General features: G+C 36.6%; 1 protein-coding gene across 1 annotated transcript; it reads left to right on the top strand.

The window, feature by feature from the left end:
- Window positions 1-8,145: 8,145 nt before the first annotated feature.
- Window positions 8,146-17,436, top strand: LOC124639272 (aldo-keto reductase AKR2E4-like). The gene is made up of 7 exons (XM_047176538.1): window positions 8,146-8,252; window positions 13,061-13,150; window positions 13,721-13,888; window positions 14,837-14,953; window positions 15,292-15,459; window positions 16,597-16,791; window positions 17,231-17,436. The coding sequence occupies exons 1-7, from the start codon at window positions 8,208-8,210 to the stop codon at window positions 17,372-17,374; spliced, it is 927 nt and encodes a 308-aa protein (XP_047032494.1). The 5' UTR covers window positions 8,146-8,207; the 3' UTR covers window positions 17,375-17,436.
- Window positions 17,437-17,786: the final 350 nt, after the last annotated feature.

Genomic DNA, 17,786 nt, shown 5'->3' with positions numbered 1-17,786 from the left:
TGGTCTTTTATATTAAAGCTGTTGTATCCTGCTATAGGGAAAACACCTCTTCCCTCCCCTTTAAAAAACAATGTATCGCACCTTCTGTGCGAGCCGCGATGGATGTATTCAAATCGTTTGTTGACACAGCAAACAAAAAAGACACAAAATATTACAATGATGATAAAAAATAAAAATATACCTAATAATATTAAAAAATAAACGTCAAGAACATGTCTAAAATTACATTTGACGGAAGGTATCTAGCTGGAAAAAGGCTATGTTAACCGAGTAAGTTCGTAGGTAAGTTAGGTAGGTGGGTATATTTACCTTTTCTTGAATAACAAATGGTATAAAAACACAAGTCACGTGCTAAAAGCAAATGCCAATATACTAGGTACAACAGGATAATCAATATTTGTTTCAACGGACGTCGAACTTGTGGCCCTGAGCAAAAAATGGCTCCGTTCTTCATATTGTTTACTTTTAAAAACTAGATATAATCCTTAGAAACCTTAATTATCGGGCTATTTACTAATTCCGACATATTTAGAGAAAAAATGGCTTAATAGTTTAGGCCCATTTTTTCATCGACAACGTAGAAGTCAATTTTTATTAAAACAACTGCCTACTTTGAAAATTGAACGTGATAAATCACAGTGAACAGTTGCTTCAAGAAAATGTTTATTAAATGTTGTCAGTGAACTTGGGCCTAACGGAGATTTCTTTTATTTTTATAGAAGGTGTTAAATTATAGAGAACATAGCAATTGCATTAGGTATAAGTAATAGGTAGGTAAGTTAAATACAAAAAAAAATATATGTATAAAAATAATTGTTTAACAACAAAGATGAGGAAATTATTCCTAGTTCTAACTTGAATGAATTAAAATATCATTGTTTATTCAATGACAATTAACGTTGTATTCATTACTCGCTTGATTCATAGATATGCTGGCTAATTAGATGGCCGTGAAGACCATTTAACACGTATTTTCTAAAATCGTGAGAAGTTTAAAGACCTTTGTGTAAATATGAATATTCAAGTTATTATAGTTTACTTATATACTAGCCGTTGCCAGTGGTACCACTCGCGTAGTGAGCGAAATATTTCTTACACCCCAATTAAAAAGTCTATGTTCTTTCTCAGGATCAAGTTCTATGTAGCATTGACAGAACTGACAAAAAGAATTACTTTCGCTTCTTAGGACATATACAAATGAATTACTGTTCGTTAGTCTGACTAAAAATCGAGAATGGCTGGACCGATTTGGCTTTTTTTGGTTCAAAAATGTTTGTAGAGGTCCAGGGAAGGTTTAAATGATACGAAGTTCACGGGATTACATAGCTAGTTCATGATATAAGTTAGAAAATTGTTTCATCTTTGGGCTGATATTTGAAGACATTTTAGATCTATAGACAATTCTTGACATTTAAACAGCAAAGATTAGGTACCTTTATAAGTTAGAAAGGTCCAATGATGATGGCATTATAGACAAAGTATATATGTGATATAGATCGACTGTAGTCTCTATCTATTTGAACATGTATGCTAATTACTAATATAGTCTTTGTATTCTTCTTTTGTAAATAATCCTGTGGTTTTGGGAAAACCAAACTTTTTTATTTGTCTCTTGCCTTGATACAATATTGGTATACAGGTCAGGTCAGATAATGTAAATTAATGCAAAACGCTTAAGTCTACAGTGGTCCAGCACATCGTAGACTAAAACGTCGACTCCATGGTTGGATGCCAATTTATATTAAAAGTAGTCTTGAATCCAATAAAACTTTCAAGTGAATCTGATAACTGCCAAATACATGATCGTTGTATAAATGTGCACATTACCTACTATTCATCTCCTTACTGATTTATGTTATGAGCTTTATCAGACTATCGGCTGACCAAAAGTTTACCCACCCTGATCGGCAGATAAAAAATATAAAATATTAAATTGTACAATTGTCAATCTATGCATATAATAAATCTGTAAAAAAACTGTGTCTGTACATTGAATATATTAAAAAAATAATAATTGGGTGGGGTTTAGAAACAGTAATGGAACACAAATCCAAAAAAAAATTCTATCTGTTTGTCTGTATGTCTGTTTGTTTGTACACGCTAATCTTCCGAACTACTGAACGGATTTCAATGTTTTTTTCTTTGTTGTATCAGTATTAAGAATGGTCAACATATAGGCTATAATTTATCTTCGAAACTTGAAGACCTGATGCAGAACTCCAACAGACCAACAAAACTATAAGAGATACAAAAATGGTGCCGTGGCAAAAATTGTTTCATGTGATGAGCATTTTCAGCTGAGATAATAAATTTTAAGATCTGGATCACCTGATGTGGAACCCCAAGAGCCCAGCTTCTCTGTACCATATACAGGTATGACGTTTTAGCAAAAGTTGTTCAATCTGATAAGCACTCTCTATTGACGAATAAACATCGAAGATCTGGAACACCTGATGTGGAACTTCAAGAGCAATACTACACTAGAAATGTATAGAAATGAATGTTATGAAATAGGTTTCAAAAAAAGTAATTAGTCCGTCTTTTAGATAACCCTAAAATAAGATCTCACAAACAAATAATAACGAAAATACAACAACGCTTGAATTTCGTGTTAAGTCACTGCTTAGTACAAATTTTACATACCTAGACGTGGCGTCACGAGCCCCCACTCTCCGACTTTGCTGCGTTATATCTCATTATTATTTTGTATGTCTCTTCCAGACCTCGGGACTACAGAGTTCCGAATTTTTGGGAGGTAAACGTGGGGCCGAAGCCAACACGCTGAAGCCCTTTTGAGACAACTTTCATGAAATGGTGACACAAAACCGACGATTATCCCTTTATACACTATAGAAATGAACCCAAGGACAATCCCCGGTGGACGTCGTTAAAAAAAAAAGACCTATGGAGAAGAAAGAACTATGGAGGAAAACTACTTGGGCTATTGTGATGGGATGTTAGTGGATGACAATGTATTAGGTACCTACATGTAAAAATGGCAGGTGGAGACTCGCCACCTCACTTATTGGGCCCCCGGGAACCAGTCACTGAATAGCAACAAGAGGGCAACAGGGACATGAGCGGCTGAAGGGTGAGGATACCTCGGCGGACTTTAAACGCAGATTACGCGCTCCCTTTGCTTACCATGAGGCACCTACCCTCCGAGCGGAGAGAGAGGAGAAGAACTCAGTATATATAGCCCCCCGGGGTCGCTACTCCCCGTCATCAGATGTCCTGCGGTGCCTATATCTCATTATTATTGTCGTTATTATCTCAAGAGCCTTTGTCCCAATTATGTTAGGGTCGACTTCCAGTCACGATGCAACTGAGTACCAGTGTTTTACAAGGAGCGACTGCCTATCTGACCTCCACAACCCGGTTACCCGCTCAATCCAACACCCCTTGGTAAGACTTACTGGCTTCTGACTACCCATAACGACTGCCAAGAATGTTCAATGACAGCCGGAACCTTCAGTTTAACATCCCCTCCAAATAACGGTCATTGGTATCCAAAATATACGTAGAAAGTACATACGAACTTAGAAAAGTTGCATTGGCAGGCACTTGCCAGATCTGGAATCAAACACGCACGCTCATACTTGAGAGATTGGTTCTCTTCCCACTAAACCACCACGACTTCCACTAAGTCACCACGACTTTGTCATCTATTTAATGTTTTTTTACGTAATAATACGTGTAATATTTTTACCACACACAACTTAAATGCGGACTAATTAGAATCACTACTTTTATCCCTATTGTCACGTCTATTGCGGTTCAGTTCTCAGCGTTTTGTTTAGTATGCTGTGCTTTTGCTGTTAAAGTACAAAAATGAAATATATGGAACGTTTCTAATGGTTATGCGTATTCCGTTATTTTCAAGTCAAATCAGCCCTTAAAATTCAATATCAGACTTTTCAGATCTTTGATTTTGCTGACCCCGTAGTCGCTGGCATAAGGGACAGGATCCGCGTACGAAGTCGCGGGCAGAAGCTAGTTATATTAATAAGTAAATAAATTGTAATGGATAGCTGTGTTGCTGGGAAGTTTGTTCTTCACCATTTCTTCTTCCCAGCCATAACACTAGGAAGTGGTGAAAGGGGGGCGTTTTGGGGGTGCTGTCATTTTTGTAATTTTGACGTTAAAAAGTGCTAATCTAATTAGCCTACTTTAATAAACGATTTTGACTTTGATTTTGAAAAGATTGCAGTATGCCGTAAGTTTGTAGGAGCTTGGATATTACGAGTATGTAGTATAAATTAGGTAGGTATAGAAGACTATTATAAGTGTGTATTTGTACATGTTTACCCACCATACTTTTTATATTCTGAGTAAGTGTAAAGAAGTGAACGAACTAGTTATGTAGGTACCTTGTACTTGTATGTGCATCGTAGGTTATTGTTTGCCAATAGAAAACCGGTTCCACTGGATTGGTTATCTTATTATTATAGTGTTAGCTGCCAGTAGTTACAAAGAGGGCAGCAGAGACGAGCGACCATAGACACCTCGCCATTCAGCCGTTCATCTATGCTTGGAGGATTCTTTTTTCGAACGTCATTATGACAAGACATGTTATCGTTTGACAGAATAAGATTTTGCCGCGTTCTTGACTAATCTTAGTTGATTTTCATGTTTAAACTATTTCTTGTAATTTCCTCGTTAAACAAACCTGCTTCTGGTTTTTAAGATCAGAAGTGGGATAGTCTCACTCCCACTATAAAGTTTTTGATTTCAGTTTAGATTCATTGGCACTTCTATTAAGTACGACGCGGTGTAAGGATATCCGCCATTACCGAAGTTTTTGCCGTTCTATTTTCATTTTGTAATGGGTTGCAGTGCGTTGCATAGATTGGTAGATTCAAGATGCTATGCAGGCAGCTCGAGAATTGCTCGAGCTTAGTACGCTGATGCTGCTCTCGTGTGTTTTGGGTGGAATGAGTTTCTGCCTATGTTATTGCTCTGGTGTTCGTGAACAACATGCCTTGCTCCTACTATGCTCCAGATGTTACGGGAAGAATCCTGTAATGTACCTACCTGTATGTAAATGGTGAGATCGATCCGGTTTTATTTAGCCTTTATGTAATACATGACTTGTAATCCATATTGTTGGGTTATTAGTTAAAGACATACTGAAAGTGTATGAGAACTTGAGTTAGATAACTAACATGCTTACTATGTATATGAGCTCAATAATATTTATTTCTAAACATTCTGCTCATGAGAGTTTCAACAAGTACCTACACAGAAATATAAGTTTACTGCTCTTGTGATATAAATGCACACTGTTTTGATTTTGACTTACTCAATTTGTTTTTAATTGAAGTAGAATAGTTCAAATTGTGCATCAGGCTTGAGATTTTTGCCCTCGAAGGCCTGGAGAGCTCAAGAAAGGGATACAAACAACAAATAAACCCTGTTGAATGGAAGGCTATGGCGTAAATCACATTTTACAAATTGAAAGTCTGTTTACAGACCTTAGTTTTTATTTTCTTTTACTGATTATGTAATTTGGGTGCATTAATTTTTGATGTTAACTAATGTTCAAATCTGTAACATGACAAAGCTTGAGAGTCTGTCAATTGAACGTTTGGTTACCTTAGCCAGATGCTTGCTTGCTTGTCTTTTGACTACAGGTATTAAGGATAAGCCTAAGCCATGTGAGGTGATGGTGTAAGCGCTCCAGGTGCTGTGTCATTTGACATAGTAAGCTGTGACACTTCATGCTCCCCGGGCGCTGTGCTGCTGTACAAGCTTTGCATGCTGTACGGAGTGCTGACGGCCAGTATCTCGTTTGGCATACTCCGGTAATGAAAGCCAGTGGATAGCAGACCTGGCATATCATGCTTTGAGGTCAGGTGATCTGTTCTATTGTTTTGATTACACATCGGAAGTAATTATGCTCTTAGCTGTATTAAGTGAAAAAATGTGTAATAATGTACCAACTATTGGTATTGTCACCTATGAGTATTCTGTGTAGCAAAGTTGAAGTAAAGTTAACTACACGTAACTTATCAAACCGTAATGGTAGTTGTGTTTTCAGCGTTGCTGACACATGATTAGTAATAATGATATTTCTGAGACATAGTTTCAAAGTTATGCCTTGAATTTATTTCTTTGAGAGCGAAAAGCTTTCCAGATTTTGATGAAAGATTTTGTTGGTCAGAAGTGGCCGAACGAAATGTATGTCATAAGTGCTTGTTCGCAGACTTATACACGAGAATGTGTAACGGCCGTGTCGTGGCCCAAGCGCTTCTGTGCTGGTGCTGCTGATTGCGGCACGAGCGCTGCTCTGCCGGTGCTCCTGGTCGCGGCACGAGCGCTGCTGTGCTGGTGCTCCTGCTGGTTCTGTTGGCTTATGCCTTCCGAATAGTCTGAGCCTCTGGCATATGGCTTCTGTATGGTCTGAGCCCATGGCTTATGGCTTCCGAATAGTCTGAGCCTCTGGCTTATGGCTTCCGTATAGTCTGAGCCTCTGGCTTATGGCTTCCGTATAGTCTGAGCCCCTGGCTTGTGGCTTCCGTATAGTCTGAGCCCCTGGCTTATGGCTTCCGTATAGTCTGAGCCCCTGGCTTATGGCTTCCGTATAGTCTGAACAACTGGCTTGACTATGACTTGCCTTGACCATGACTTCCGTATATTTTGAGCCCCTGGCTTGACTATGACTTGATTTGACTATGACTTCCATATAAATCGAGTATTTGTTCTTGATAACATATTTCTTGCGCTTGAGTGCACGCTTGCACCCACGGTTTAACTAATAAGTAAAAGTAATCGTATTTCTTTTTACAACTAATATGTTTCAGCTTTACACTCCAAACCAGGTTAATAATTTACATGATTTCTTTGTATGTTGTGTGTTTATATGTGTACAACTAATATGTTTCAGCCTTACACTCGACACACTTACACTGGGTGGTATACCAGTGTTCTGTTATTAATTTTGTACCTGTTATTTGATTTAAAGTTGACGTTATTTATTTTCGAGTCGCTGGGTGGTATACCAGTGTTCTGTTATTAATTTTGTACCTGTTATTTGATTTAAAGTTGACGTTATTTATTTTCGAGTCGCTGGGTGGTATACCAGTGTTCTGTTATTAATTTTGTACCTGTTATTTGATTTAAAGTTGACGTTATTTATTTGCGAGTCACTGGATGGTATACCAGTGTTCTGTTATTCATTTTGTACTTGTTATTTGATTTAAAGTTGATGTTATTTATTTTTCTTCCTTTAAATGGATTAGTACTTTGTTTGAGGTTTGTAAGTCCTCGAATAATTTTTATTCTGAAAGTGTCATTGTACAGAAAAACGATGACGAGCACGATAACCAATCGAGATTTAAATATGACGAAATTGAGCCAGGTCCAACTCGCTTATTGCATGTGCAGGTGTTCCGAGACTCAACCAGGCTCACCCAGATCCTGCCGAGGACGTCAGGGTGTCAGGAGAGGCCGTGTTAGCTGCCAGTAGTTACAAAGAGGGCAGCAGAGACGAGCGACCATAGACACCTCGCCATTCAGCCGTTCATCTATGCTTGGAGGATTCTTTTTTCGAACGTCATTATGACAAGACATGTTATCGTTTGACAGAATAAGATTTTGCCGCGTTCTTGACTAATCTTAGTTGATTTTCATGTTTAAACTATTTCTTGTAATTTCCTCGTTAAACAAACCTGCTTCTGGTTTTTAAGAATAGATAAATGTTTTATAGTCTACGATATTGTTATGAAAATCTAAAACTTTTTAAATTATACAAACTACCACCACAAATTACTATAATCTACCACTGTTGAAGTGGTCTGGTAGAATTCGAGCGTTTTACAAGCGACTGGTTTCTGCCTACAATTTCACACGCTTCTCCAAAGGAGCTACTACCCGCAGGATATATGTACATACACAATAACCAACATGTTATTCTAGTGAACCAATGAGCTACATCACTACTATGTTTCATCAAAATACTGTCAGCTTTTTGCGCGTGAAAGTAACAAGTATCAATACTGTTCTGACCTGGACTCACAGCCACTTAAGATGCTGGTAATTTAACCACTCAGGTAGGTCATTACTGGTTATTAATGTCAATAATTAAATCGGGTCGTAATCGTATCGTGAGTACTAAAAGACTGGTTTGTTATTATTCCTTTTAAGGCGTAAAGCTCGAAGCTTCTTCATATCGTGGATAGACTCAGTTTGCCGCTGTCACTTGCAAGATGAAGCTGTTTTTATCTGCTGTTGCGATTTTCGCGTTATTTAATGTAAGTTTTTTTGTTAAAAAATTGTATAATATACTTTTCCTTTTTGTGGTTTTAATTTTAATTTGCAAGTCAGAGTAATTAACTTTTACGCTTCTGCTTTCAACCTTTAAATAAGAGAGGCACTAAATTTTATTATTTTAAAATTAATAAAAAAGTAGGTAAATAGTACAGTAGAGGATGCCAAAAATAAAAATGAGAAACTTGTGTAACAGCTTTTGGTACTTATTCTTAATTTTAATGGTACCTACTAACTCGTACCTAGGTACATACAAAGTCAATTATGTACCTAATCACTGTTTTCCCCCGCGGCTTCAGTTTTATCATATTTCATAGTATTCAACGTTTACGTACCTACATATATAACCTCATTAATTCGTCACTACAAATGAAATAAAAATCACTGATGAATTTGTCACGAAGTATATTTCATTGAGCAGGTTTCCGGTCTTCGTAACGTAAACATCAAAGTGTCAACGCTCCACAAAGTTTTAAATATTAAAATAATTCAGCCACAGTTTCATCATAAAAATAACACTCAGTGAAGGAATAAGTGAAATTACAAAGTTATCAATAGTAAGCATCGAATTTTGTTCGACTACAAGAAGATTTCCGAAGAAACAAAGTCAACAAAACTTTGAGGTTAGAATTATTAGCAATTGACAATATAGAAAAAAGCTATTGTGCCAACACATAGAAATTAACAGTCTTTCTTATATGACATCTGTCATTATATGACATCTGACGTCTGTCATTGTCATATGACACTGACACCTGCCATTGTCATCTGTCATTGTCATCCGTCACCTCAGTGTTACCAACAAACAAATTTGTTATAAAAACGCTCCTTTACACGAACAAAAAGGAATATGGAAGAACAATTTCAGTTACTATTTGACAAAATGAAAATTGAAATGGAGAGGCAAACGACGAAGTTGAGTAACACAATAATGGAAAAAATGGAGGATAAATTAAAACCGTTAGTAGAAGAAAATAAAAACTTAAAAATTAAAATTGAAAATTTAGAGAAAAAAGTGGAGTACTTAGACAGAGAGAAGAGAAGCAAAAATATCATAATACACGGGCTATTAGAAGAAGAAAAATCTACAGAGGAGTTACTTAAAAAACTAAAAGAAACGTTTCAAGAGGAATTAGGTACACCAATAGAAGGATATGACATTGATAAGATATACCGCATTGGAAAGCCAAATACAAGTAAGAAACCAAGACCTACACTCCTCGGATTTGTTAGTGCATGGAAAAAGAATGAAGTAATGAAAAACAAGAAAAAACTAAAAAATATTCATATAACAGAAGACTATCCAAAAGAAGTTCTGGCAAAAAGAAGGGCGTTAAAGGCGGAATTGATCGAAGAACGGAATAAGGGGAAAATAGCGTTTTTGAAATATGATAAGCTGATAGTGAAAGAAAATGAGAAAAGAAAACGTGAAACTTCTTCTTCACCGTATTCTCCAGATCAACCTAAAAAACAGCAAGCCACCGCACTCTTTAAGGCAAATAGAACCAACGCATATGACGTGATGAGAAGATCTAACTCTCTTACTAACGTCCCTACAAACAAGAAGCAGTAGCAACTAACGCTCGGCAACCGGAAAATACAACAAAATAATAAAACAAAAATACACTCAACAGGAGAATTACAACCTCCCCCAAGCCGACTGGTCATCGTGGGGGAAAATGACCAACACCCTCTAGGGATAGACAAACAACAAAAAAGTATTAATACCTGCGACATACATATAGCGACGCTTAATACACGATCATTAAAATCCCCAGAGAAACTCGTAGAACTTGAAACAGCAATCGCCGAAATTAATTGGGATATAATTGGAATAAGCGAAATGAGGAGACTAGGAGAAGGAATAGAAGACCACGGGGAGTATATACTGCACTACAAAGGAGAGACACCTGGGCAATACGGTGTAGGTTTTATGATAAAAAGGAAATTTACCGACCGAATCGAGGAATTGAAAGGCATATCAGAAAGAATAGCATTACTCAACATAAAACTGCCCGTACAAAATAGCAGAGACGAATTATGGTCAATTATCCAGGTTTACTCGCCAACTGAAGCATTCAATAAACAAGATACTAACAAAATAGAAGAATTTTACAAAACTTTACAAAATACTGTGGACACTGCTCACAAAAATATAATAATAATGGGCGATTTCAATGGACAAATTGGGGAATGTCAAAGTGGCGAAGAGTACACGGTGGGAAGACACGGTTATGGCCGCAGGAGCAAAAATGGAGCAAGATTGGTTAACTTCGGTCTGGAAAACAAACTAAGTATCCTAAATAGTTTCTTCAAAAAGAAAAAGAACAAGAAATGGACATGGATTTCCCCAAATGGACTCTTTAAAAATGAAATCGATTATATTATGACCAATAAACCAAAATTTTTTAAAGATCTGTCAATTATACATAGTTTAAACTTTAACTCGGACCATAAAATGATTCGTGCTACGTTACGAGGGACAAACACAAAGAAAAGTCGAAAACTGCACGCTGTTTCGGTTCCGTATGTAGATAATAAAAATAAAGCAGAGATAATGAACAGATTAAAAGAAACTTTGGAGAAAAACGAAGAAAAAGAATACAACAAACCAATTGAGGCATCATACTGCAATTTTATAAATACTCTCAAAACCGAAGCACGAAAAGTATCCATAAATAATAAAGCCACACTATCTACTGCAACAATTCAATTACTTCAACAAAGAAAATTGCTTCTAAAAGGCAAGAAAAACAAAGAAACACGAAAGGAGATCGCCGAAATAAGTAAAAACATCAACAAAAGTATAAGGAAGGACCGAAAGGAAAAAAGGGCAAACACTTTGCAATATCATATAAAGAAAACAGGAGGAGTAAAGAAAGCGTTCAAAGAACTAGAAACAACGAAGAACTGGATGCCAAATATGAAGGATAAACAAGGGAAGAGTAGTGCAAAAAGATTGGATATATTAAATATCGCTACGGTATATTATAAGGATCTATACAAAAGTAAAAATAATGAACCGGCTACGACTATGATAGACGATAGACAAGATACTGAATCTATACCACCTATTCTAAAAGAAGAAACAGAAAGAGCTATTAATACGCAAAAGTTAGGCAAAGCACCCGGCCCCGATCAGATCACCAATGAACTCCTTAGAATGTCTATGCCAGTGATTGTCCCTAAATTAACCGATTTGTTTAACAAAATAATATCAGAGGAAGTTATCCCAGATGATTGGACGAAATCAATGATAGTCTTGTTGCACAAAAAAGGAGATAAAGGAGATATTAACAATTACAGGCCAATAAGCTTAATGTCCAATATATACAAGGTTTTTTCTAAAATAATTCTGTTACGAATGACTAACACTCTTGACGAAAACCAGCCGAGGGAGCAAGCCGGATTTAGGAGCAACTTCTCAACCGTTGACCACATACACGTCCTACGCCAGATTCTCCAGAAATATAGAGAGTATAACAAAATATATTTTTTGGGTTTCGTAGACTTCAACAAGGCGTTTGATTCACTGGAACACCATTACATATGGGAATCATTAGAACAACAAGGGGTCCATAAAAAGTACATCCGAATACTAAAAATCATTTATGGAAAAAGCACAGCTCAAATAAAACTGGAAAAGGCAGGGGAAGAGTTCCCTATAGAAAGAGGTGTGCGTCAGGGTGATCCTATTTCGCCAAAGATATTTTCAGCTGTGTTGGAGTTGATCTTCAGGAGACTGGGTTGGGATAGTTTCGGACTCAATGTAAACGGAGAGAAACTGAGTCATCTGAGATTCGCTGATGATCTAATACTTTTCTCTGAATGCCCGATGACCTTAGAAAAAATGCTACAGCAATTATCAGACGAAAGTGCAAAGGCAGGACTTACAATGAATTTATCAAAAACGAAGGTAATGAGCAATTCTCCACAAAAAAATGCTATCACAGTCAATGATCATCAGTTAGAATACGTAAACGAGTACATTTATTTGGGGCAGTTGGTGTCACCGATACAGAGCATGCAGAAAGAAATAGAAAGGAGAATAGCAAACACTTGGAGAAGATTCTGGTCGTTGAGCGAAATAATGAAAAATAAAGAAATGCCTATGTCAGAGAAACGAAAGGTCTTCAATGCTTGCATACTGCCTTGCCTCACATATGGATGCCAAACTTGGGCTTTAACCGAACAACAACAAAATAAATTAAATATATGTCAGAATGGGATAGAGAGAAACGTATTGGGAGTAAGAAGAAGGGATAAAATACAATTAAAAAATATCAAAGGAAGGACTAAGTTCGGAAAAGTTCAAACAGTCTGCAGAAAATTAAAATGGCGCTGGGCAGGACATATGCTGAGAGAAAGGAGAGAGAAATGGACCAGATTAATAACGGAATGGTATCCTAGAGAAAGCAGTAGAAGTAGAGGAAGACAACCCAAGCGATGGGAAGACGATTTGAAGCAAGTGGCTGGACCAGAATGGTTACGTACAGCAAAGGATAGAAGCAAGTGGAAATCCTTAGAGGAGGCCTTTGTCGAAAGACAAGCTGTTAAGAGGAGAGACAAACCGAATGCCGAGAGTATATCTTAGTTAAAATGTTTTATTGTTAGGTACCTTTATCTTTTAATGCAATGTATAGTTATATAAGTTAGTAGTTGTTTAAGTTAAACTCTAGCAGCAATAAAGGCTTATTTTATTTTATTTTATTTTTATATTTCATTTTTAATTGTAAGTAATACCATGTTCTAGCTTATTATTTAGTAAGATAGATATGTTTAATTGTTGCAGGGAATATCAGGATTAGCTGGGAAAGCTCCCACAAAAGTGCTGAACGATGGAAACAAAATCCCTACGCTCGCTTTGGGCACCTTCGGATTTGTAAGTATAAACTCTCATCTTAGGGCTCTATAATATTTCTAAAATGAAAATCTGAACGTGTGATAATGATTTATTTATTTCATTAAAATTAGTTTTCGTAATTCATAATTTTTAATTACAAAAAGCATAATAATCAGTGAAAAAGCTTTAAAAATTCCTTTATAACTCCATGCATAGCAAAAATGAACCTGCAGTCTGATCAAAACCAATTTTTATTTTGTTCACGAGATTATTTATTTCAAAACTAGCTTCTGTCAGCGGTTTCACCCGCATCCTGTAGGAACCACGGCATGAACCCGGATAAAAAGTAGCCTATAGCCTTCCTCGATAAATGGGCTATCTAACACTGAAAGAATTTTTCAAATCGGTCCAGTAGTTCTTGAGATTAGCGCGTTCAAACAAACAAACAAACTCTTCAGCTTTATAATATTAGTATAGATGTGCGTAGTCTTTTATTTCTTTTGAAGCCTCGTTAATTAAAAGTACATACTCATGTACATATAATTACTAAATTACATATGTGCATGTAGGTAAATAGTACCTAAGCACTTAATAAAAGTTTTATTCCAGGAGGATATCCCTAAAATGCGCAGTGCAGTGAACTACGCGATTGAGGCAGGCTATCGCCATATTGACACGGCCGCTCTTTACGGTAATGAACAAGAGATCGGGAAGGGAATCAGTGATGTACTTAAAAAGGGATTAATTAAGAGAGAAGAGTTGTTTGTTACTACCAAGGTAAGATTCGAGTCCTAGTTTGGTAATACAGTCTCAGTAGGTGGAGAGGCCGATGGTTGGCTTTGTGTTGCTGGGGAGTTTGTTCCACCACTTCTTCTTCCCAGTAAAAACACATAGGAAGTGGTGAAGGGCGGGCGTTTTGGGGGCTGTCTTTTGTAAATTTGACGTTCGAAGAGTGCTGATTTTCAGCCTACTATGAATAAATGACTTTGATTTTGATTTGAATATAGGTAATAGTGTCGGTATGATTCCGACCGAATAGTGATCGAACTATCGGCTGACTAAAAGTTTGCAGATAAACTTGACCACAAAAAGCTTTCGAAGAAAATATACGAGAGCGAAAGCATCGGACTTTAAAATTATTTTAGAGTTGGATGCTCATTTCATACACATCACATCAAAACTAGAAGAATAGATTTTCGCATGAAAAGTATTCCTTTAATTTAACTTTAGTTTACTCAATATCTATTTTCATGATGGCCTTTATACAAGGTGTTGATTTGCATTTGTGCCATACTTCAGGAGGAGGACATAAAATACGTAAATAATCGATTGGAATTACAGTAGACAGGAAATAGCTAATATGCACTGTTTTTTTTGTCATTGTAATGTCGTAGTATTTCAGAAGTAATCCAATTTTATGAATGAAATTTATGAATAATCGTTGCGTATGCTTTGTGTTTGCGTTTGTGTGAGGGCTCGGCACGGTTTTAAGGCCAGTAACACACGCGCCAAGTTTAAATACGGCTAGATGACATTGACGGAATTCCGAAAAAAAAAAAAATACGTACCAATTTTTTTGTTGATTTGGGTCGAGAATCATTAGCATAATTACGTCCTTGAATATGGCACGGATGCAAATCAACAGCTTGTATACTATTATATAACATACCAAAACAGGAAAATGTAAAGCAACCACAGATAAGGAATATAATGCCTTTCTTTCAGCTATGGAACGACAAGCATGCTCGCGACCAAGTGGTGCCGGCTCTCAGAGAATCTCTCGCCAAGTTAGGACTTGACTACGTTGATCTGTACCTCATACACTCGCCTGAAGCTATGAATGTAAGTCTTATTGTTAACCATTTATTTATTTTTATCTAGCCCCCGACAGGTGGTTTTTACAGGCAATGGGATTTCTGAATACTCCACACTCCAGATAAAAAGTAACCTTAGACCTTCCACTATACATTGGCTAACCCTGACAAACATTTTCAAATTGATCCGGGGGGTTTTGCAATATAAGTAGGTTCTGACAGATAATGGATGCAATCATGTTCTTATCTAAATGACATATTAAACTACTTGTTTGTCTCAAAAATATCTAAAAGCTGACAAATAGTAACGAGACTCTTAGTTTTCCCACACACAGGTTCCTCAGTAAAATAAACCTTCAATTTCAGGAAGACGGTTCCCCCGCCAACATAGACTACTTAGACACCTGGAAGGGCATGGAGGAAGCCAAGCAGCTTGGCCTGGCCAAGTCTATCGGCGTCTCCAACTTTAACACTGAACAAATTGACAGGATCAAGGCGAATAGCAAGACGGTTCCTGCAGTTAATCAGATCGAGGTGAGCTATATAAAATTCTGGTTTAAGATAGCAATTTAGTATCTAAGCTTTCGACGCCTTTTTTTTCAATTTATGGAGAAATTGATATGAGTGATCATGTAATGATGAACAATAAGGATCCTTAAAGTTACAAAATGAAGTGTTCAAGTGTCGAAAGCATTGAACTGATTTAGAAATTAAAAATGAATCTTACAGTAAAAAAAAGGCTAGTATGTAAAATGCATAAATGACATTCTCTGTATTATCTTTAAAAGATGTGGAACCGTTTTGGATGATTTTTGTATATTTTTTACATAAATTGGATTTTTATTAACTAGCTAATCGAGTAAATTGACCTTATAATTTGGGTTTTTCGGTAACATCACAAACCTGCTTCTTGAAAAAAAGATGAAGTGGCTACACATATTACTTATGGTAACTGCTAGAAAAAAAAATAGGTACCTATTTGTTTTTTATTTATTTTTAATTGATTTTGCGGTTCTTTATGTTTTATGGAGGATATTTTCCTTGATCATGTTATTGTAGGTATTTTAACTACTTTAAGCTATATCACATTTTGAAGGACATTATGTTCTTGAACTCAAAATTGAATGGAATTTCCCAGTGTTGAACATGGTTTTTACAACATAGGTATACTTACTTACTTTAGTTTTTGTAAGATTATTAATATTGAATCAATAACATCATTAATTTTCACAACTTATGCTCAACCTACCTTTTTTGTTTTTTTTTTTTTTAATGCTTTCTCATTTCGGCTCAGGGATACCTACTGAGTGGTTAGAAACTAGATGAATGTTCAAAAATGACAAAATGTTGGTGGTTTTAAAACTACTCCGTTTTATTCCGCTTGGGTGGAGTCTGGGTCTCACTCAAGTCTCTTTGACTTACTTTCTTCTCAGATACACGCTAACTCCCTAGTTTAGTGTGTATTGTCTACATGTTCACAATAGATACTTAAGTCTTTAATAGCATTCCATATGTTATACAGGTGGTAAATTTTATAGTCTAGACACAATATGGACCCTATAGGGCACAGCTGAAAGAAGTTGAGAGTTTAACAGAAGCTTATTACTAAAAATACATATATGACTTCATTTCTCATGTATCAGCTTATACATCTTCACCCCCTATTTACAGATCCACCCCTCAAACACCCAAGAGAAGTTGGTCGCCGACTGCTTCGCTCGTAACATCGCGGTCATGGCTTACAGTCCCTTCGGCTTCTTCGTGAAGCGCGGCGAGGGCAACAAGCCTGGTAACGATGACCCTCGGATGGTCAGCATCGCGAAGAAGTACAATAAGAGTGTTACGCAAATCGTGTTGAGATATTTGGTGAGTATTTTTCATTTTTATTGAGATATCTTAGATAATTGGTCTTCTAAAGAGTTATTGCAGCCCTGGTACATGAACGGCTTTAAAAGGAACATGGTGGGTTTCAGTCAATAAAAGCCTGACACTCTTTCTTTCTCGCTGCACTTACAGCAGGAGGGATCATCTGATGATATTCTAGATATCTATTAAACCAAGAAGTTATTCTTTTGTTTTTAATATTCTGTTCATCTGTTACAAAATCTTGAATTAATATTGCCGTTTTTACTTGCGGTGCCATTAATATTTTTATCTTTTTAGGCGTTAGTTGGTCATCAAATAAATAAGACAATTATTTTAAGACCCAATAAAACTTAAGTCAGGATGGTCATTATATTGTCAGCTTTACTACTACTTCATTTCTTTCAGACTGACTCAATAATTTTATTATTCTTATTCACAGCTGGACAGAGACCTGATCCCAATTCCCAAATCCACCAACCAGGCTCGCATCCAACAGAACATTGACGTGTTTGACTTCCACCTGACTCCTCAGGAGATTGCCACCATCAGCAGTTTCAATAAGAACACCAGTATCTTCAGTTAAATGTGCCATTGTAATACGATGTTTCGGTAAGATAATAAAGATGTTCGTATCATTGCGATATATTTTTCTAATGTTTTATTTGATGTTGAGCACTGCTATGTCAAATGAGCCTCGTGAGGTTTTGGATATTGTAAACTGTATGTTAATTCAGTTATAAGGGGCCGTTCAAGTATTACGTAAGCACCACCGGGGGGTGGGGGTAAAAGCTTTGCTTACTTTTGCTGACAGGGGGGATGGAGGGGTAAATAATTGTAATAAATCTGCTTACGTAATATTTGAACGGCCCCTAATAACACATAATTTTCTAGATAGATGTACCCAAGTACTTACCAGTGTCTAGGCTTAGGAAAGTGCCTATGCGGTTCGTCGAAATATTTTTTCTGGAACGTGAATTCGAGGCTCATATATTAGG

Source organism: Helicoverpa zea, chromosome 19, assembly GCF_022581195.2.
Source record: "Helicoverpa zea isolate HzStark_Cry1AcR chromosome 19, ilHelZeax1.1, whole genome shotgun sequence".
Classification (NCBI taxonomy): Eukaryota; Metazoa; Arthropoda; class Insecta; order Lepidoptera; family Noctuidae; genus Helicoverpa; species Helicoverpa zea.
This window is presented reverse-complemented; position numbering and strand designations above follow the sequence as displayed.